Raw genomic sequence first — 22,774 nt, forward strand, 5'->3', positions numbered from 1 at the left:
AGTGACTAGCATTATAAACATGGGACATCATAGCATGTTGCCTTTGTAGACCCAAAGGCTTAGGGATCAAGGGACCAAGGTAGGAGTAGGACTCTGTCTTTACTCCCCTTAGCTGTTTGACTTAGGGCAAGTCATTTCATATCTGTATGCCTCAGTTTTCTCGTTTGTAAAGTAGAAATGAAGACACACGTCTTTACGGTCCTTCCACTACTGAAATTCCGAGTGTGTTTGAAATGGTTTATGGTCCTGGCTAAAAATCTAGAATGTTAAAGAATGAATTAAGAGTCCTTCTGAGATTTTTGGTCTGTTGGCATAATTGCTGTCATGTTTTGCTCTGCAGTTTTTCCTATGATGGCAGGTGGAAACAAAAATTACAGACCTCTGTGGACTTCCCACTAGAAAATCTTGATTTGTCACAGTATGTTATTGGTCCAAAGAACAATTTGAAGAAATATAATTTGTTTTCTGTCTCAGTAAGTATCTTGTCGAACTTAATATTTTCATATTTTGCTTACAAAGAAGAGGTTCAAGTGGTTCCTTACTTCATAGGAAAAGAACAAAGCTTTTTTTAAGAACAAAGCTTTAAATTATCAACATATTCTGAATAATTCAAACTGATTTTCAACCTCTTTTGGCACAGAATCACTACGGTGGGCTGGATGGAGGCCACTACACCGCCTATTGTAAAAATGCAGCAAGACAGCGGTGGTTTAAATTCGATGATCACGAAGTTTCTGATATCTCGGTTTCTTCTGTGAAGTCTTCGGCAGCTTATATCCTCTTTTATACTTCATTGGGACCACGCGCAACTGACGTAGCCACATAAAGAGAAGTAGGTTTAAGCTAGTTGTCTTTTAAGAAGCTGCGCAACACCATTCTTGATATACTTACAAAGATACTGGATAGCTGTAGCTGGCCCTGTAGAGGAATTCTAGGACAGTGAGGGCTGTGTTACTATCACCATATATTTTAGGTCAGTGCTATTATTGAAAAACTGACTAATAATATTTAACAAGTATCGCAGTAAGCACTCCTTACAGGTACCATTTATTTCAAAACCTTTATAGTTTGCTCCAAAGTTAAAGTACTTAACTAGCTAAGCATTATTATTCTATAGCATTCTATTCTAAAAACCATTATATCTTTATTTTCCTTTTCACTGTTATGGCCTTTTCACATTTCTAAATCCCAGCTTGATCTATGAATACTCTAGAATGATGTAAAGCAGATAGGAATGTATGTGTATATATTTATTGCACACTTGCACATCAAATCAATGTACATAATATAATATGTGGTCTTTTTGTGAAGCCTAGAACTCAGAGGATTGTTTGTTTTTCTTTTGGCCTATTCTGAGTAACTGCAGTGCTTTCTTAGGGAAATGACAGGGCAAAGCTATTTTTTTGTTGGCTTTGGGCTGTATTTGTGCACTAAATCTTTATTCTAAAAAAATGGAAACTTTTCTTTAATTTTTTAAAATGAGAATTTTCATTTACACCTACATTAAAATCTTAATGAGAAAAATAATTTAAAACCCTGTAAGTGTTCTGTCTTTAATTTTATATTAGCAAACCATTTTAGACACACACACACGCACACACTTTATCCTACTGTACTGACTGAATGTTTAGTTCACCTATACTGTTGCATTAGGACCTGACTTTACTCTACCTTCAACTTGATCCAAAACTACATATAGCACTTGGGATCCTCAGGGTTGAAAGAGTTAAAATAGAAAGTCAGGAGTCAGCATGACTGCAAAGTGAACTACATTAAGAACCACATCTTTACAAAATGATGTATTCAAAGAGATAGAATTTATGATTTACCTCATGGACTCAGTTGCTATAGATGAAATAAAAACTCTCCGTATAAAAATAAGATTGTAAAAGGTGCTTCTGAAAGATGTCACTACTGGTGGACTGTCCGGGAAAGGATAAAGGGATGGGTTTTGAATTGTGAGGTTGGCAGCCTTTCAAGAGACTGATTAGAGTTCTTGACTAAGTGGTCTGATTAATTTCTTAAGGTCACAGAACCACTTGAACAAAACTTACTTTGGTTTAGCTCCATGAAGTCTCTTTGGAAAATAATTTGTTGGATATATATAATTGAGATACTCTAGGATAAAAAATTTCACCTAAATAAACATCGAGTTTTGAAACCTGAAATTTATACATAATTTGCAGTGCTTTGAAGGCCCCCAGCAAGTAGCATTTCATCATTTTCATGCTGCCTTTTTTCAGTAAGCCCAGACCTGTCTGTCGTAGAGCCTTATTATGTAAAAGGGCACATAATATACCAGAAAGACTTAAAAATGCCAGTGATGCAAATAAGTTGCAGGAGTTTAATGACAAAGCAAAACTTAAGTACCAGTTTCTGATCGCTTGTTTTGCAGTTTCCAGGAAATACCCTTTTTCCTAGCTCTTGCATTTTGTTACAGGTATAGAAAAGGGCTGGCAGCTGTAGAACAGGAGATAGGCTGTAGCAGTTTGAACTGAAGTATCTGGAATCTCACTGACTCGTGTGTCATCAAAGCTATACCAGGCCTGGGTCACTGAGTTCTTGCAGAAAGCAGTGTAATGGCCACCATCCAGGTCACCGAAGTGGTTCTAGGGGAAGAAGTAATGTCAGACTTAACATTCACATGCAAATAACTCTACTGAAACAAAACAGTAGGGCCAAGAATATTCTTCATAATTGTCCCTTACACTAAATTAAAAGGTAGTGGTAATATTGTTAAATCCTACATATGGCCTGACTGCTGTGTTACTTTTCATTCATCGAACTGCTTATAAGTTGGGCCCATTGACTATGTAAAGAGTCTGTGAAGGGGAGAGTCTGTGAAGGAGACTCTGTGAATGAAAATACAATAGTGTTTGGCAGCATCGAATATTTATCATTGAATACTGAGCACCTACTAGACCAGACTGTTAAAGACTAAAGGAAATTGTAAAATAAGAAGAGCGTGCTCTTTCCTAAGTGAGCGCACAGTTTAATTTTGAAGATAGGCTAAGGAGGGACATGAAAAAAAGACAAACAACTGCATGAGGAACTTGGGCAGCAACACCCCCTCAGTCATGGAACGTCCAAAGAAGAACCTGTTTCATTCCCTTCCCCATGTCTTTCACCCAGTAAAGGAACGTGTGAAACAGACACCGCAGAGCCCCACTTCGCAGAAGGTGGAGGGTGAAGAGCAGGGGTAACAGACCAGTTGCCCATGGGCCAAATGCGGCCTGTTTTCGCGTGGCCCGTGAGTTAAGAATGCATTTCGTATTTTGTTTGGTTGAAAAAATATTTTGTGCCATGAAAATTATATAAAACTCAAATTTCAGTAAATAAAGTTTTATGGGAACACAGCCATCCTCATTCATTTTATGTTTCTCAGTGGCTGCTTTCACACTACAATAGTAAAGCTGTGTCGTTGTGAGAGAGACCATGTGGCCCATGAAGCCTAAAATATTTACTATCTGGCCTTTTACAGAGTAAGTTTGCTGACCCCTGGTATAGAGGGGGAAAGATGGATTTTTTTTTTTTTAAGGTTTTATTTCTCGGAGAGAGAACAAGCAGGGGCAGCTGCGGCAAGGAGAGGGAGAAGCAGGCAGACGCTTAACCACCAGAGCCACCCTGGCATCCCAGAAGATGGATTTTTATAGTCCGTTCTGACTGTAAATTCAGGTCTAATACTATACAATGCCCTTAAGGAAATTACTTAAGCTTTCTGAGCTTTAATTTCCCCACCTATGAAAGTGGGGCAGTAAGACATGTCTCACACAGCGGTTATCAGGTATCTTTGATATTACAGAACTAGCACGTAGGCGGTACTTAAAAATGTTCCCTTAGACCTTCATCTTCCCTACCTCTCACATTACAGGTTACAGAAATATCCCAAAGCTGACACTTAAAAGATCCAAGCTCTAGTCCTGGTCCTTGCCCTGTGACCTTAAGCTGATATGCTTTAGCTTCCTTATTTATAAAATGGTGCCCATGAGAGTGTGATACAATTTGAGAAAAAAACATCTGGTGGATATGTAGTGTCCAGAAGACGAAGTATTGTTCGGAATGGATCAAACTGATCACAGCTGGAGTGTTACATCCAGTTTGGATAACTTAATGTCAAAAAACTTTTTGACATAATCGAAGATACGACATCTTTCTACACTTGAATTTCTAGCAGTTATGGAAGACAGTGTGAAAGCCTTAGTTACAAAACTAAGGGAAGTTGGATAAATTTGGTAAACACCCTTTGAAATCCATGACTGGGACTGAAAGTTTATGGTGAGACTAATCCCCAGGGGCCGACAACAGGAAATAAAAGAGCCACATAACTGGTTGATGCCATGACTGCCTGGGTGTAAAGACCATTCCTAGTTTCTGGAACCAGGGTGCCTGTGTTTCAAAGGTTACACATGCACAGGACGTGAAGTCTTAGGTTTCTGCAAGCGGGGGCGTGGGACTGAGAGCCACGCGCATAGCCAGGATTCTTACGGACACTCACACTCAGTAAAGGATAAACTGTACTTGTCTTAGCTTATGCTCTTGGTGCAGAGAGTCAGTCATTCCTAGAATTCATGGGCACGGACTTACTTGAGATTCAAAATTATACTACCTGCATGGCCTCAGAAGCCTGTGAATTTATTTTGGGCGTTATTTTGAGAATTATTTGAGTGGCACTTGGCAAAAGAAAAGAGAATTACATTGTTTCCAGATAGGTGTGCTTTAATTCAGGCTGTACGAGATCCACACATAGAAAAACCACAGTGATGTTCCACTCATGGTCCAGAATTACAGAACACACATGGAAACAGCCCTCCGTGAGTAAGAGTCAGAAAGCAATAAAGAGCACGATTAACTCCCCCTCCCAAGGACTACATAATGGATTTACCAGAGACTACCAAAAAAGCGTGTTTAAAGTGATAGACAGGGGCACCTGGGTGGCTCAGTAGGTTAATCTGCCTTTGGCTCAGGTCATGACCCCAGGGTCCTGGGATCGAGTCCGAATCGGCCTCTCTGCTCAGCGGGGAGCCTGGTTCTCCCTTTCCCTCTGCCAGTAGCTCTCCCTGCTTGTGTTCACTCCCTGTCAAATAAATGAATGAAATCTTAAAAAAATAATAAAAATAAAGTGATAGACACTTAAGGAAGCTAACAAAAAGCTAGAGAACTTCCAAAAATGAAAAATTCTTCATAATTCAGTATTAAAAAGTTGGTATAGAAATCAAATAGTACATAGAACTGGAGAGACTGAATAAACTATAAAAATGAAGCTAAGGAAATTACCCTGAATGCAGTAGTGATGGAAAATTGAATAAGAAGATTCAGTGTATGCCTAGTAGTAAAAGAAAACTGTATTACAGGAGCAAGACCATGTTAAAATGATGATTGGAAACCATTAATAAAAGTCCTGAATCTTCAAATTTGGGAAATACGATGAACACTAAGGGTAAATAAAAATATTACTGCAGAACAACAAAAGCAAAGAAAAATCTTGAAAACTACCAGAAAGAAAGGATAGTACACATTTCTGCAGGCCAGAAGGGATTGTCCTGATATCCTCAAAATGCTGAAAGGAAAAAACCTGCAGTGAAGGGTACTCCACCCAGCGAGGTCATCACTCAGAACTGGGCGGGAGCTGGGTGCCTGGCAGAGCGCAGACTAAACACCGGGGCGTGACAGAAGCGGGGCGTGACAGAAGCGGAGCGTGGCCTCTGCACTGAAGATGCCAGGTAAGTTCCTGAGAGAGAGAATTTCCCCAAACAAAGGTGAAAGGAGTTCATCCCCACTAAACCGGCCTTACAAGCAAGGTTAGAGACTTTAAATTTAAGTGAAAAAGAAAAGGCCATAAACTAGAAGAAAATTATGAAAGGAAAATTTTTCACAGGTGAAAAAGCACACAGGAAAGGTAATAGATCACTAATTAAGTTAGTATAAAGATTAAAACACAAAAGTAGTATAAATTATATCTACATAAGTTGCTCAAGGAATATAAAAAAGGATGTAAAATAGGTCATGGATATTACATAAAACTTGGAGGAGGGAATAAAATGTGCTTTTAGAATGTGTTCAAACTTAACCATCAACCAATACAGACTGTTGCAGGACGTTACACAGGAACCTCTGCTAACCACAGACCAAAAACTTACAATACACAAAAAATAAAGGAGTCCAAGCTTAACACTGAATAAAGTCAGAGGGCAAGAGAAGAAGAAAGGAATAGAGAGGAACTACAAAAACAATCAGCAGTGAACAAACTAGCAATAAGTACCTGTCCATCGGCACTTCAAATGTAAATGCGCTGTAGGAGCCGGACAAAGGACAGCAGGACTGAATGCATGAAAAACAAGCCCCGTCTCCATGCTGCCCATTTAGAGTCTCTCCTCAGACCTGAAGACACAGAATGAGGCCCTGGCTGGCTCAGTCAGGGTGGTGTGTGACTCTTGGTGTCGGGGCTAGGTTTGAGCCCCGTGTTGGCTGTAGAGATTACTTAAAAATTAAAAAACAAACAAAGGGATGGAGAAAGATATTCCATGTAAATGAAAACAAAAAATGCTGGGGTGGCAATCCCTGTATCAGACAAAGTGGACTTTGAAACAAAGGCTATAATAAGAGACAAGGAAGGACTTTACCTAATAAGAGATTAAATCAATAAGAAGACCTAATTGTCAATGTCTATGTACCCAGTAGAGGAGCAACCGGATATATAAAGCCAACATTAAATGGAGTCAGAGAAGATGGTGGATTGGGAGGATCCCAAACTCACCTTGACCCACAGACACAATGAGATACCTGCTCCATCTATACAACGAGCTCTGAAAATGAGCTGAAGACGGGAAGAAGAGACCCTCCACTGTTTATCTACAGGGAAGGCCACACATCAAAAAGGGTAGGAGGTATGGAGACAACCTACCCCTGGTAGGACTAACCACGAACAGGAGGGACACCACAAGCACAGAGAAGGGAGAGGATCAGACCCCACACCAGGCACCCTTAGCACTGAGGACCTGCCCTGGGAAGATAAGTTCCTAACATTCGGCTTTGAAAACCAATGGGGATTTACTTTGGGAGCTTCAAAATAATCAGTGGGACTTAATCCTAGGAGAGCCAGAAATCGGAAACCGAGTCCTTGCCCTTAAAAGCCAGCATAAGGGGCACCTGGGTAGCTCCATCCTTAAGCATCTGCCTTTGGCTCTGTACATGATCCCAGGGTCTCGGGATCAAGCCCCGCATCAGGGTCCCTGCTCTGTGGGAAGCCTACTTCTCCCTCTCCCACTCCCCCTGCTTGTGTTCCCTCTCTCGCTGCGTCTCTCTGGTCAAGTGAATAAATCAAATCTTTAAAAAAAAAAAAGGCCAGCATAAAAAATTCAGCCAGGGGAGATCTGATCCAAGATGATGATGTAGGAAGACCCTGACTTCACATTCCCCACAGAACACACCAAATTACATCTATTTATAGCACAACTCCTGAAGACCTGAGGGCCAACTAAACAGCCTCTGCACCACAGGAGAAGAGCAAAAGGGAACAGCAAGAGAAATGGGGACCCAGGAATGAAGGGTCTGTGGAGAGGAATACTGAAGGACCGGGAACAGATTCCTCTGTCCTTGGGCACAAAAAAATAAACCTAGCATTTTAAGAGAGCAACTAGCATATACAAGAGCGAACCCTAAAACTGCCGAACAGCAGGGTTGCTGCTAGAACACTCTCCGAGGGTAGGGGCTGTTGGACACCATTTATGCTGCCTTCCACCCTGACAGCATAGACCAGTGCATAATCCAGGCACCCTAACCACCTTGCCCCTGGCCTAGCCCATGCCAGCCCTAGCTGTTCCACCAGGGACACAGCCAGTGCATACCGGGACTCCCCCTGGTCAGTGCTCACGATAGCTCTAGCATTTATGCCAAAGTGACCCAGGCGCAAAGCACACTGGCGTACTCCAGGCCCACACCACTTCAGCTTCGGGCAGCTTATCAGGGCCCCTGGGATGCAGACCCCTCTGAAACCTGCCAATGGAGGTCTACTCCAGACCTGCAGGGAGTGCCCCGGGAGCACCTGGCCCCTGTCTATCTCTGTCCCAGCCACCTTGCCAGGGCCCACAGCACCAGGCACCCTGGAAGGCTCCTGCCCACACCAGCCTCAGCTCCGGTCACTCAGCCAAGACACACCCTGCACAGAACACTCTGGGAAACCTTAGCTTGAACCTCATTCAGCTGCGCTTTCCCACTGGTGGGAAGAGCCCTAAGAGAACCCAGCCTGCAACCACTTCTGCTTCAGAGCTGTCCTGCCAGGACACACTGTGTGGGGAGGTCCCAGGGACCACAAATTGGCCCATGCCCATTCTAACATAGCTGGCCTGCCAGGGCACTTTCTGGTGCCTATACCCCACCTTGACTCTAGCAGAGACTCCTGAAACACCCTAGGCTTACACTCCAGCTTCAGTTACCCTGCCAAGCTGCCCTCCGTGTGGATAGCCCGGGCCCCCGTGATTGCACTCACTTGTTTGAGCTATTTTCCCTAGGGTCCCCCCTGTGTAGAGACCCAGGGACCTCCCATCCTTCATAGCACCTCAGCTCCTACTGCCCTGCCAGGCACTACCTGCATAGACTGCTCCAGGACTGCTTCAGCTTTGCCTCGCCTGAAAGGGGGCCCCACTGCATGGAGGGCCACAGCATCCCTGTCTTGCACCCACGTCAGCTTTAGCAGTCCTGCTGGGGTGCCTGCCGTGCAAAAGCCCCAGGGCCTCTTGGCCCACACTGCATCTGTTCCTATCACCCTTCAAGGCACCATCTGCGTAGAGTGCCCTGGGACACCCTGGACAACACCCACCTTAACCTCAGCTACCCTGCTAAGGTGCCTTCTATGCATTGAGCCTCAGCATACCCTGGCTTGCACCTACTTTAGCCTCAGCTGTCCTGTCAGGGCACCCACTGTATAGAGAAACCAGGGACCAAACAGTCTACTCACTTTAGCTTTAGCTGTCCTGCCATGGCTCCCACTACACCAAGAGCCCCAGAACCCTTGGCCCACACCATCCACAGTTCCAACCAGCCAGCGTAAGTCCCCAAGCACACAAAGTCAACATACCAGATAACAAACACAAGACCATTCCTTCGAGATTAGGAGAACAGCCATTCCACCCAAGCCATATAAGCAAATACAGAAAGTCAAGAGAAGGGGAGACAGAGGAATATGCTCCAAAAGAAAGAACAAGACAAAAATCACAGAAAAAGAACCAAATGAAACAGAGCTAAGCAAAATGAAAAAGAACCAAAAATAATGGTTGTAAAGATGCTCAGTGGGCTGGACAGAAGAGTAGAACTTCGTGAGAACTTCAATAAAAGAAATAGAAAATATTTAAAAAAACAAAACACACACATATACACAAAACCAGAGTTGTCAGTGCCCAGCTAGCTCAGTCGGTAGAGCATGAGACTTTTTTTTTTTTAAAGATTTTATTTATTTATTTGACAGAGAGATCACAAGCAGGCAGAGAGGCAGGCAGAGAGAGAAGAGGAAGCAGGCTCCCTGCTGAGCAGAGAGCCCGATGCGGGGCTTGATCCCAGGACTCTGAGATCATGACCTGAGCCGAAGGCAGCGGCTTAACCCACTGAGCCACCCACGCGCCCCAAGCATGAGACTCTTAAAACAGAGTTGAAGAATACTAGAGGCAATCAGCAGGTTAGCAGATGAAAAAGAACATATCAAAAATCTTGAAGACAAGGTAATGGAAAGCACCCAAGCTAAACAAAAGAATCTTTAAAATGAGGATAGGTTAAGGTATTTCTTGGAAAACATCGAGTGAAGTTTTGCATTATAGGGATCCCAGAAGAAGAGAAGGGGACAGAAAACATTGGTGGAGGGGCACCTGGCTGGCTCAGTCAGTAGAACATGCAACATTGATCTCAGGGATGTGGGTTCAAACACCATGTTGGATATAGAGATTTCTTTCTTTTTTTAAAGATTTTATTTTTAGGAAAAGAAAGCTTATCTGAAGAGATAATAGTTGAAAACTTCCCTAACCTAAGGAAGGAAACAGACATCCTGCTTTAAGAACACAAAATTTGGAGAGTAAAAAAGCCAAACATAACACACCCCAAATATCAATCACAATAAAGGACCAGAACAAAACTACAAAAACAACCAGAAAACATATGCATACCTATCAATAATTAAATGTAAATGGCCTAAATGCTCCAAACAAAATACATAGGGTGGTGGAATTGATTAAAAACAGCAACAACACAAACCATCTACATGCTGCCTATAAGAGACCGCTCACACCTCAATACACCTATAGACTGAAAGTGAAGAGATGGAAAAACATTTACCAAGCAAATGGAAGTGCCAAGAAAAAAGCAAAGTAGCAATATTTATCACAGATAAAACAGACTTTACAACAAAGACTAAGAAGAGACAAAGAAGGGCATTATGTAACAGGGAAGGGATCAATTCAACAAGAGAACATAACAATTGTAAATATCTATGCATCCAACATCAGAGTACCTAAATATATAAAGTAACTATTAACAGACATAAAGAGATAACTTAATACAATAATAGTAGGGAACCTTAAAACCCCATTTACATCAATGGATAGATCATTCAGGAAGAAAAATCAATATGGAAACCATGTCTTTGAATGAAACCTTATACCAGCAGACATAACAGATATAAACAAACATTGCATACAAAACAGCAGGATACACATTCGAGTTCATACAGAATATTCTCTGAAACAGATGATAGGCCACAAAAAAGTGGCAGTAAATTTAAGAAGACTGAAACCATACCATTCATCTTTTTAGACCACAACAGTATGAAAATAGAAATTAATCATAAGAAAAAGCCTGGAAAAAAAAAACCCACAAAAAAACAGGGAGGCTAATAAACATGATACTAAACAACAAATAGGTCAATGAAGCAATCAAAGAAGTTATTAAAAAAAATACATGAAAACACAAATGGTCCAAAATCTTTGGGATTCAGCAAAAGCAGCTCTAAGAGGGAAGTTTATAGTAATATAGGCCTGCCTCAAAAACAAGAAAAATCTCAATCTAATCTCACACCAGTGAAACTAGAAAAATAACAAATAAAGCCCAAGTTTAGTAGAAGGAAAAAAGTAATGAAGATCAGAGCAGAAACAGAGGTATAGAGATTTAAAAAAAAAAAAAAAAATAGGAAAGGGACAGGGCACCTGGGTGGCTCAGTGGGTTAAAGCCTCTGCTTTCAGCTCACATCATGATCCCAGGGTCCTGGGTTCGAGCCCCAAATCAGGCTCTCTGCTCAGCAGGGAGCCTGCTTCCTTTCCTCTCTCTCTGCTGCCTCTCTGCCTACTTGTGATCTCTGTCAAATAAATAAAAATTTTTAAAAATTATGAAAATTATACACCAAAAATTAGACAAACCTAGAAGAAATGGATAAATTCCTAGAAACATAATCTTCCAAAATTCAATCAGGAGGAAATGGAAAACCTGAAGAGACCAATCACTAGTAACAAAAGTGAATTGGATTTAAAAAAACTACTAAAGGGGCACCTGGGTAGCTTAGTCAGTTGAGCATCTGCCTTCACTCAGGTCCTGATCTCCAGGTCCTGGGATCAAGCCTGCGATCTGGCTCCCTGCTCAGCAGGGAGTCTGCTTCTCCCTCTGCCTCTCCCCACAGCTGGTGCCGTGCACTCTCTCAAATGAATAAATAAAATATTAAAAAAAAAAAAAAAGAAAAGAAAGAAAAGAAAAAAGAACAGAACTACCAAAAAATTAAAATTCCAGATCAGATGGCTTCAGAGGGGAATTCTGCCCAACATTTAAAGAAAAATTAATACTCATTCTTCTCAAACTATTCCAAAAAATAGAAGACAAAGGAAAGCTTCTAAATTTATTCTGTGAAGCCAGGATCATCCTGATACCAAAACCAAGACACCACAAAAATGCCACAGGCCAATATCCCTGATGAACATAGATGCAAAAATCCCCCCAATAAGAGCACCTGGGTGGCTCGGTCCTTAAGCGGCTGCCTTTGGCTCAGGTCATGATCCCAGGAGCCTGAGATCAAGCTCCCCATCAGGCTTTTTGCTCACTGGGGAGTCTGCTTCTCCCTCTCCCTCTGCCCTTCCTCCAAACCCCACCCCCAATGCTTGTCCTTGGGGACATCCTTGGACACATCCTTGGACACATCCCAAGTATTGGGAACAATACTTGCTCTCTCTCATGCGTGCTCATAAATAAAAAAAAAATTTAAAAACCCCCCACAAAATATTAAACTGCATCAACTACATGTTAAAGGCTTGTTCACTATGCTCACTTCAACAGCACATATACTAAAATTGGAAGGATAGGGATTAGCATGACCCCTGCATCAGAATGACATTCAAATTTGTGACATTTTGTAAAAAAAAAAAAAAAAATCACTCACCACAATCAAGTAGAATTTATCCTGGAGATGCAAGGATGGTTTAATATTCACAAATCAATAAAGCATAAAAATCATATGATCACCTCCATAGATGCAGAAAAAGCATTTGACAAAGTACAACATCATCAACAAAGTACAAAGTACAACATTCATTTTTAAAAGTCTCAATAGTGTGTTTAGAAGGAACATACCTCAACATAACAAAGGCCATATATGACAGGTCCATAGCTAACATCATATTCAATGGTGAAAAACAGAACTTTTCCTCTAAAATCAGGAACAAGACATGGGCATCCTTGCCCACTGTCACTTTTATTCGACATAATACTGGAAGTCCTAGCTATAGCAAGCAGACAAGAAGAACAAAGGGGCATCTGTATCGGTAAAGAAGTTATACTGTCATTATTCACAGATGACATGAAGCTATACATAGACAACCTAACGACTCTACCAAAAAGTGACCAGAATAAATGAATTCAGTAAAGTTGCAGGATACAAAACTAATACCCAGAGGGCTGGGAAGATGGTGGAGTAGAAGGACCTGAAGTTGGGCTCATCTCACAGATAACACCCATATCAGCATGAATCACCCAAAAAACAACCCGAAGTCTGCCAACACAAGCTCCACACTAAAGACAGGAAAGAGGCCACATGGAGGTCAGAACACGGCACTGATGCTCCTAGCATGCTTGTATCAAGCCCCAACCCCTTACGCTTGGGTGGATCTACCTTTCCCAGGCCCACTCACGTCTGTCAGGCCCCGCAAAAGACCATCGCAAACCTGTTACCCCACATCTCCTGAACTGCGTGTTTCACAGGACATCACTTCCAGCAGCGGTGGGGGGAGGTCTCCTTTTGCAAGCAGACACACCTCAGGGCCCACCCACAACGGGCAAAGATAGCCTCTGCTGACAACTGGACTGAAGAAAAAAGAGGTCATGATTCAACAGCAAAGCACACACAACATACATAGGAGACACTCCCTGATGCACCAGGTCCTGTGAGAGAGGGGACACTGTGCTGCAGGACCTCTTCTTCATAGAACTGTTACCACTAAGAGCAAGAGATGTAGCTGACTTTCCAAACACACAGAAATAGACACAGAGAGTTAGATAAAATGAAGGGACAGAGAAGTATCTCCCAAATGAAAGATCAGGACCATACCACAAAAAGAGACCAAAGTGAAATGGATACAAGGGATATGCCTGATAGAGAATTTAAAGTAATGATCACAAAGAAATTCACTGGAGTGGAGGGCATCCGTGAGACCCTTAACACAGAGATAAAAAACAAAGAAGGATATGGGCTAGTTCTTTGTTTTTACTCAAAAAGCATATCCCTTTTTTAGTTAGTGCCTTCTGTGAGCTTTTTAGTATGTGTGTATATCCCTTTAATAATTGCAACAGGTAAAAATAATAATAATAATAATAATAATAATAATAATTGCAACAGGTGGGGTGCCTGGGTGGCTCAGCAGGTTAAAGCCTCTGCCTTCAGCTCCGGTCATGATCCCAGAGTCTTGGGATCGAGCCCCGCATCAGGGGCTCTACTCGGCAGGGAGCCTGCCTCCTCCTCTCTCTCTCTGCCTGCCTCTGCCTGCTTGTGATCTGTCTCTGTCAAATAAATAAATAAAATCTTAAAAAAAAAATAATTGCAACAGGTTAGGATTAGGGATTCCCTACTTCTCATTATCTTATAGGTTTTGAATTTCCAACCTGTCAAGTGAATTTGTAGACCAAATTTCAAAGGAAACTTTTGTGTAGTTGGTTCTTGCAAAATGTGTTTAGTAAACTCATAAAGTGAATTCCTAGAGTGTTTCGGTATTTATCAAAAAACTGGCCATTTCCTTTATGAAGGTAAGAAAGCTTAGGCTTTGTTTTATTATAGCTTATATGGAGTTGAGGGACAGAGTATCTTCTTTGCTTCTAGGGACAGGGGTCACTGGGGATTCAGAGCCTGGCAAAACTGTCAACTTTATTCTGACATGATTCTGAGGGGAAGGGGCAAGGATTACATCTACGGGCATGTGTTCCTGTGCTTTATTATATACTGTTATTAATGATTAAACTGATATCATGTGGTATATGTACACAATGGAATACTATGCAGCCACCAAAAGAAATGAAATCTTGCCATTTGCAACAACATGGACGGAACTAGAAGATATTACACTGAGCGAAATAAGTCAATCAGAGAAAGACAATTATCATATGATCTCCCTGATATAAGGAATTTGAGAGGCAGAGTCGGGGGTTGGGGGGTAGTGTAGGAAGAAATGAAAAAAGATGGAATCAGGAGGGAGACAAATCATAAGAGATTCTAAATCTTACAAAACAGTGAGGGTTGCTGGTGGTGGGATGGTTGGAGAGGGTGGTTGGGTTACGGACATTGGGGAGGGTATGTGCTATAGTGAGTGCAGTAAAGTGTGTAAGCCTGACAATTCACAGACCTGTACCCCTGAGGCAAATAATATATTATATGTTAATAAAAATTATTAAAAAAATTTTTAAAAAGAAAAACAAAAACAAAAAGGATAAATAAATTACAAAAAAAAATTTAAAAACCTGATCTTAAAATTCCTAGCAGTCGAACCTTGAAGTGCATGTATTAGGTTTATAATAAAATGATTGTTAGCATTTTAGTAACACTTCATTCAACATGTTTTTGTTTATTTTCTAGACTAAATGTTGAGTTGGTATGAAGTAAAAACATCTAATGTTTAATTTCCTATTTGTGTTTTATATTCTTGAACACATTTTTGGTTATTTAAGGAGACTTAAAAATAAAAAATCATTGTACTTTGGTCAGAAAAATAATATATCTTATATTTTTTAAAAAGAACCAATCAGAAATGAAGAATGCAAAAAATGAAATTAAAAATACACTTGATGGCATAAATAGCAGGCTAGATGAAACAAAGGAACAAATTAATGACCTGGAAGGCAGAATAATGGAAAGTAACCAAGCTGAGCAAAGGAGAAGAAAGAAAAGTATTTAAATTGGGAGTAGTCCTAGGGAAATCAGTGACTCCCATCAAGTATAATAACATCCACATTATAGAGATCTCAGAAGAAACAGAGAGAAGGGGGCATAAAAATTATTTGACAAATAGCTAAAAACTTCCTTAATCTGGGGAATGACCCAAATATCCAGTCTAGAGAGGACAGGGATTTCCCACCAAAATTCAATGCAAGGAAGTCCACATCAAGACAAAAGGTAATTAAAATGGCAAAAAATAGTGAAGAAAAAGAAGAAAAAGGGGTGCCTGGGGGGCTCAGTGGGTTAAAGCCTCTGCCTTCGGCTCAGGTCATGATCCCAGGGTCCTGGGATGGAGCCCCGCATCAGGCTCTCTGCTCAGCAGGGAGCCTGCTTCCCCCACTCTCTTGGCCTGCCTCTCTGCCTACTTGTGATCTCTGTTAAATAAATAAAATCTTAAAAAAAAAAAAAGAAGCAAGAAAAAGAAGACAGTTACATACAAGTGAAACTCTGTAAGGCTGTAAGAGAGTTTGGTTTTGTTTTGTTTTTAAGATTTTATTTATTTATTTGACACAGCGAGAGAGAGAAAGAGGCAGGCAGAGAGTCAGGCGGTGGGTGGAGGAGCAGGCTCCCTGCTGAGCAGGGAGCCCTACACGGAGCTCGATCCCAAGACCCTGAGATCATGACCGAAGCCAAAGGCAGAGGCTTAACCCACTGAACCACCCAGGCACCCCTGTAAGAGGGTTTTTCAGCAGGAACTTTGAATATGTCATGCCACTCCCTTCTGGCCTGCTAAGTGCTGAAAAAAGTAAAATCTACAGCCAAAAACACTCTATCCAGCAAGGCTATCATTCAAAAGAGGAGAAATAAATAGTTTCACAGACAAAAACTGAAGGACTTCAGGGCCACTAAACCAGCCTTACAAGAATTATTAAAGGGGACACTTTGAGTGGAAAGAAGGGCCATCAGCGAGAATATGAAAAGAAAGAAACAAAAGCAGTAAAAATAAGTATTTCTGTAAATCAGTCAAGGGACTCAAAATAAAATGATGCAAAATATGACATCATATACCTAACATGTGGCAGAGAAGAAAAGAACGGGATTAAACTTAAGTGACCATCAACTTAATATAGATTGCTATTAGCAGAAGATGTTATATGCAAACCTAATGGTAACCATAAATTTAAAAACAATGCTGTATATGCAAAGAATAAAGAGAAAGGAATCCAAGTATATCTAAGAAAGACAACAAAACATTAAAGAGTCAAGAAAGGATCAGAGAATATCTATATGAACAACCACAAACCAAGTAATAAAATAGCAATAAATGCATATCTATCACTAATTATTTTGAATGTAAAAGGACTGAATGCTCTAGCCACAGACATAAGATGACAGCATGGATAAAAAACAAAACAAAACAAAATATACAAAAACTAGACCTGTCTATATGCTGCTTACAAGAGACTCATTTCAGACCAAGAGAGATCAGCAGATTGAAAGTGAGGGGATGCAGAATCATTTATCATGCCAATGGATGCCAAAAGAAATCTGGGGTAGCAGTACCTATGTCAGACAAAATAGACTTTAAAGCAAAGGCTAACAGGGACAAAGAAGAACACTATATAATAATAAAGGGGATGATCCAACAAGAGGCTGTAACAATTGTACATATTTATGCACCCAACATAGAATCACCCAAACATCTAAAATGGTTAATAACACACTAGAGAAACTAATTGATAATAATAGTATCTTATTATACACCCCTCTTACATCAATGGACAAATTATCTAAACAGAAAATCAACAAGAAAACAATGGCTTTGATTGATGACACAATGGACCAGATGGATTCACCAGATATATTCAAACATTCCATCCTAAAATGTCATATTACACATTCTTTTCAAATGGGGAAGGAACATTCTCCAGAATAGATCACGTTAGGTCACAAAACAAGTCTTGACAAATTCAGGAAGATCAAAGCATACCATTCATCTTTTCTGACCACATCGCTATGAAACTAGAAATCAACAAGAAAGAATCTGGAAAGAGCACAAATACCTGGAGGTTAAATAACATGCTACTAAACAATGAGTGGGTCAACCAAGAAATCAAAGAAGAAATAAAAAGGGACACCTGGGTGGCTCAGTCGTTAAGCGTCTGCCTTCGGCTCAGGTCGTGATCCCAGGATCCTGGGATCAAGCACCACATCCAGCTTCCTGCTCAGCGGGAAATCTGCTTCTCCCTCTCCCACTATCCCTGCTTGTGTTCCCTCTCTTGCTGTGTCTCTCTCAAATAAATAAATAAAATCTTTTTAAAAAAAATTACATGGAATTAAATGAAAATGAAAAACAATGGTCCAAAATCTTTGAGATGCAGCAAAAGCTGTTCTAAGAGGGAAGTTTATAGCAATACAGGCCTACCTCAAGAAGGAAAAAAAAGCTCAAAACCTAACCTTATGCCTAAAGGAGCTAGAAAAAAGAAGGACAAACACAAACCCAAAACAGCAGACTGAAAGAAATAATAAAGATTAGAGCAAAAATAAATGATAAACTAAAAAAAACAATAAGACAGGTCAATAAAACCAGGAGCTGATTCTTTGAAAAGTTAACATATTTAATAAATCTCTAGCAAGACTCATTAAAAAAAAAAAAAAATAGAACCCAAATAAAGAAAATTACTAACAAAAAGGAGGAACAACACTACAGAAATAAGAACAATTATAAGAGTATTATGAAAAGCTGTATGCCAACAAACTGGACAGCATAGAAGAAATGGATAAATATCTAGAAACATAAAATCTACCAAAACTAAAGCAAGAAGAAATGGAAAATTTTAACAGATCATCAGCAATGAAACTGTAACAGTAACCAAAAAACTGCCCAAAAAACAAAAGTCCAGGACCAGATGGCTTCAGAGGTGAATTCTACCAAGCATGTAAAGAAGAGCTAATGCCATTCTTCTTAAACTATTCCAAAAAATTCAAGAGGAAAGAAAATTTCAAAATTCATTCTATGAGGCCAGTATTGTCCGGATACTAAAACCAGTTAAAAAAAAAAAATCAATAAAATAAAACTATAGGCCAATAGCTCTCAGGACTATAGATCCAAAAATCCTCAACAAAATATTAGCAAACCAAATCAAACAGCATATTAAAAAAATCATATACCACAAACAAGTGGATTCAATACTAGGTTGCAAGGTCATTCATAATTTGCAAAACAATCAATGTGATTCATTTCATCAATAAGAGAAATGATAAAAACTATATGATCACTCCAATAGATACAGAAAAAGCATTTGACCAAGTATCTTATTCACTCATGATAAAAACACTCTGCAAAGTAGGCTTAGAGGGAACAATAATCTCAACATAATAAAGGCCATAAATGAAAGTCCAGAGACAACATATTTTTTAAATATATAAAGCACTCAATATTTGCCACATAATAAATGTTGTATAATTGGTTGATAACAATCGTTATCCTTTTTTTTTTTTTTAAGATTTTATTTATTCATTAGAGAGAGAGAGAGAGCACAGAAACGGGGAGAGGCAGAGGGAGAGGGAAAAGCAAATTCCCAGTTGAGGTGGGAGCTCAACATGGGGCTTGATCCCAGGACCCAGAGATCATGATCTGAGCCAAAGGCAAAGGCTTAACCATCTGAGCCACCAAGTGGAGACAACGTGAGAGCTTCCTCCTAAGGTCAGGAACAAGACAAGAATGTCAGTTCTCACCAGTTTTATTCAACGTAGTACAGGAAAGTTCTAGCCACAGAAATTAGACAATATAAGGAAATAAAAGTCATCCAAATTTGTAAGGAAGAAGTAAAACCCTATTTGCAGATGACATGTAGAAAACCCTAAAGACTCCACTCAAAAAACTACTAGAACTGATAAATGATTTCAGTAAAGTTGCAGGATATAAACATCAATGTACAGAAATTTGCTGCATTCTTATACACTAATAACGAGGCAGAATAAAGTGAAATTAAGAAAACAATTCCAGGGGTGCCTGGGTGGCTCAGTGGGTTAAAGCCTCTGCCTTTGGCTCAGGTCATGATCCCAGGGTCCTGGGATTGAGCCCCATATTGGGCTTTCTGCTTGGCAAGGAACCTGCTTCTTCCTCCTCTCCTTCTTTCCCTGCCTCTCTGCCTACTTGTGATCTCTCGGTCAAATAAATAAATAAAATCTTTAAAAAAAAGTTTATTTAAAATGAACTACTAGGACTTCATCAAGATAAAAAGCTTTTGCATAGTGAAGGCAATAGTCAACAAAACCAAAAGACAACCAACACAATGGGAAAAGATATTTGCAAATGACATATCAGATGAAGGGCTAGTATCCAAAAATCTATGAAGAACTTATCAAACTCAACACCTGAAGAATAATCCAATCAAGAATTGGGCAGAAGACATGAACAGACATTTCTGCAAGGAAGACATACAGATGACCAACAGACACATGAAAAAATGCTCAACATCACTCGGCATCATGGAAATACAAATCAAAAGCACAAGGAGATACCACCTCACACCAGTCAGAATGACTAAAATTAACAAGTCAGGAAACAACAGATGTTGGCGAGGATGCGGAGAAAGGGGAACTCTCCTACAGTGTTGGGAATGCAAGCTGGTGCAGCCACTCTGGAAGACAGTATGGAGGGTCCTCAAAAAGTTGAAAATAGAGCTACCCTACGACCCAGCAATTGCACTATCAGGGATTTACCCCAAAGATACCAATGTAGTTAAATGAAAGGGAACCTGCACCTCAATGTTTATAGTAGTAATGTCCACAATAGCTAACTGTGGGAAGAGCCCAGATGTCCACTGATAGATGAATGGATAAAGAAGATGCGGTATATATATATACAATGGAATACTACTCTGGCATCAAAAAATGAAATCTTGCCATTTGCAACGACATGGATGGAACTAGAGGGTATCAGGCTAAGCAAAATGAGTCAATTAGAGAAAGACAATTATCACATGATCTCACTCATATGGTGAATTTAAGAAACAAAACAGAGGAATATAGGGGAAGAGAAAAAGAGAAAACAAGATGAAACCAGAGAGGGAGACAAACCATAAAAACTCTTAATCATAGGAAACAAAATGAAGGTTGCTGGAGGGCTGAGGGTAGAGTGGTTGGAGTAACTGGATGACGGACAGTAAGGTGGTACGTGATGTAAAGAGCATAGGTATTATATAAGACTGATGAATCACTGATCTCTACCTCTGAAAGTAATAATACATTATATGTTAATCGAATTTAAATAAAAAATTTTTAAATGACCAAATAGTATTTATCCCAGCAATGAAAATATAGTAAAAATAGAAAATCTGTAAATGTAATTGACCATATTAACAGATTATAAAGATTTCAGGAAAACCAAAGCATCTCAATTGTTGTGGGAAAAAAGTTTAATAAAATTCAATGCCTTTACAAACATGCACAAAACTATTAGCAAAACCAGAGCAAAAGGAAAAATCCACACCCTGATAAAGTATAGCTACTAAAAAGTACAGCATCATTCCTGATTGTTCGCTGTAAAATGAACAAATAAAGGTTTCAACACATTTCTTTCAACCACCAATTAGTCAAACAAAAACACGGTTGAGATAGATTTGAATAACACAAATTTAACTTCCAGGACATAAGGAAGCTGGTTCCTAATCAACAGACAAACACAAGCCTCAACACATGTAAAAGAATTGGATTCATACAGATCATAGTCTTTTAACACAATAAAACTAATGCATAAGAGATATGTAATACAAAAATAATACGGTTCAGGGAGCAGAGCAGGCCAGGCGCTACAGGTGAATTGATAGCTCATCTATAATGCTGGTAATGGATGCATTATTACCCTCTCTATTTTGTATTCAAGGGTTCTATAATTTAAAATGTGGTAGGCAGTGAAAGTATTATCCAGAGAAACTTTTGAGTTTTAAGGCTTACATATGAACGAAGAGAGTGAATGTTAATGAACTAAGTTCCCAATTAAAAACAGTAAGAAAGAGAATGAACCTAAGTGGAAATAGATAATAAAATGAGATTAATGAACCAGAAAACAAAGATATAATAAGGAGGATCAAAAATCAAAAGTTGGTCCTTTGAAAAGCCTTCAACACTATAGACATAAGATTAATCAAAAACTACAAAACAATACTAAGTACATAAAATTAGAAATGAAAAAAGTACAGATATCTACAGATCCAGCAGAAATTTAAATTTTTTTTAATACCCAAAAAAAGTTATGCCAGAAAACTGAACACTCAGATGAAATGGACAAATACACAGGAAATTATAACTTACCAAACCGATGGAAGAAGAAAATACAAAGCCTGTATAGACCTACAAGCATTAAAGAAATTATACCAGGAGTTAACAATCACCCCTCAAAGGGGAATGCATGCCCAGGTGTTTTTACACAGATGAGTTCTATCAATTTGTAAAGAAACTTATCATAGCCTTATACACAAACTTCTATACGAAAGGAAGAAAAGCTCCTCTAACTCAGGAGGTCAGTTTAACTTTGGTACTTATACTAGACAAAGGGTATAAGGAAGAAAAGCAGAGATAAGGCTCATTTGAGAGATTATTGCAAAAATCATTAAGTGTGGTAAACCAAATCAAGCAAAATATATCTCAGATAATAATGACCAAATAGTATTTATCCCAGCAGCTCAAGGGTAGCAAAAATAAAGGGTAGATAAGTTAGAACATCTATAAATATAATTCAACATATCAACAGAATTAAAAAGGGTTCAGGAGGGCCATTTCTCAGTTGTTGTAGAGACACAGATTTAATAAAATCACCACCTTTACAAACACGCACAAAAAGTGTTAGCAAAACCAAAATAGATGGAAGTATCAATTACCTGACAAAGTACAGCTACTAAAACACGGCAAGCATTACTCTTGCTTATTCCCTTTAAAAAATCAAGAAAAAAAGGATACTCACCCAAGACAGCGACGTAGAATCTTGGGCTCACCTCCTCCCAGGAACACACCAAAATCCAGCACCACTTGCATCCATGAGACCCACAAGGCTATAGCGAGCTATCGTGGCTCTTAAAGGGTTCAAACTCCCTTGTCCCAGGGTGCAACACAGAGGCAGCCAATTGCGGCTTTAGGTGAATGCGGCTCATTTGCTAATTTTAAAGCCCTGGCCTGAAAGGCAGGCATCTAATGCAGCACACATGGAGAGTCCTGCTGGCCAGCGGGAGCCATCTTCAAGAGCCCTCCACCCCACCCCCCTGCCCCCCGCCAAGCTCCAGCATGCTGATGTTTCCCGGAGTGGAGCTTTAACCTGTGTCTGGTGCCCTGGTTGTTGTGAATGCTAACCAAGGGATTCTCTATAACTGCCTGGCTCTGGTGGGCACAGCGGCT

At 39.9% G+C, this 22,774-nt stretch overlaps 2 protein-coding genes and 1 non-coding gene across 7 annotated transcripts in view; 2 read left to right on the top strand and 1 right to left on the bottom strand.

The window, feature by feature from the left end:
* USP8 (ubiquitin specific peptidase 8) overlaps nt 1–1,527 on the top strand; it is a 70,993-nt gene extending 69,466 nt beyond the window's left edge. For all 4 annotated transcript variants that reach the window (XM_047736876.1, XM_047736878.1, XM_047736879.1 and 1 more), the window contains 2 exons: nt 341–473; nt 641–1,527. In XM_047736876.1, coding sequence (XP_047592832.1) covers nt 341–473; nt 641–826 — 319 coding nt within the window. In that variant the 3' untranslated portion in view covers nt 827–1,527. The remainder of the gene's footprint in view (nt 1–340; nt 474–640) is intronic.
* Nucleotides 1,528–2,283: 756 nt separating this feature from the next.
* USP50 (ubiquitin specific peptidase 50) overlaps nt 2,284–22,774 on the bottom strand; it is a 35,353-nt gene continuing 14,862 nt past the window's right edge. For both annotated transcript variants that reach the window (XM_047736882.1, XM_047736881.1), the window contains exon 7: nt 2,284–2,609. In XM_047736882.1, coding sequence (XP_047592838.1) covers nt 2,418–2,609 — 192 coding nt within the window. In that variant the 3' untranslated portion in view covers nt 2,284–2,417. The remainder of the gene's footprint in view (nt 2,610–22,774) is intronic.
* On the top strand, nt 12,282–12,383 carry LOC125105811 (U6 spliceosomal RNA). Its single transcript, XR_007129066.1, has one exon. It is a non-coding gene; the product is annotated as a U6 spliceosomal RNA (small nuclear RNA).

Source organism: Lutra lutra, chromosome 7, assembly GCF_902655055.1.
Source record: "Lutra lutra chromosome 7, mLutLut1.2, whole genome shotgun sequence".
Lineage (NCBI taxonomy): Eukaryota > Metazoa > Chordata > Mammalia > Carnivora > Mustelidae > Lutra > Lutra lutra.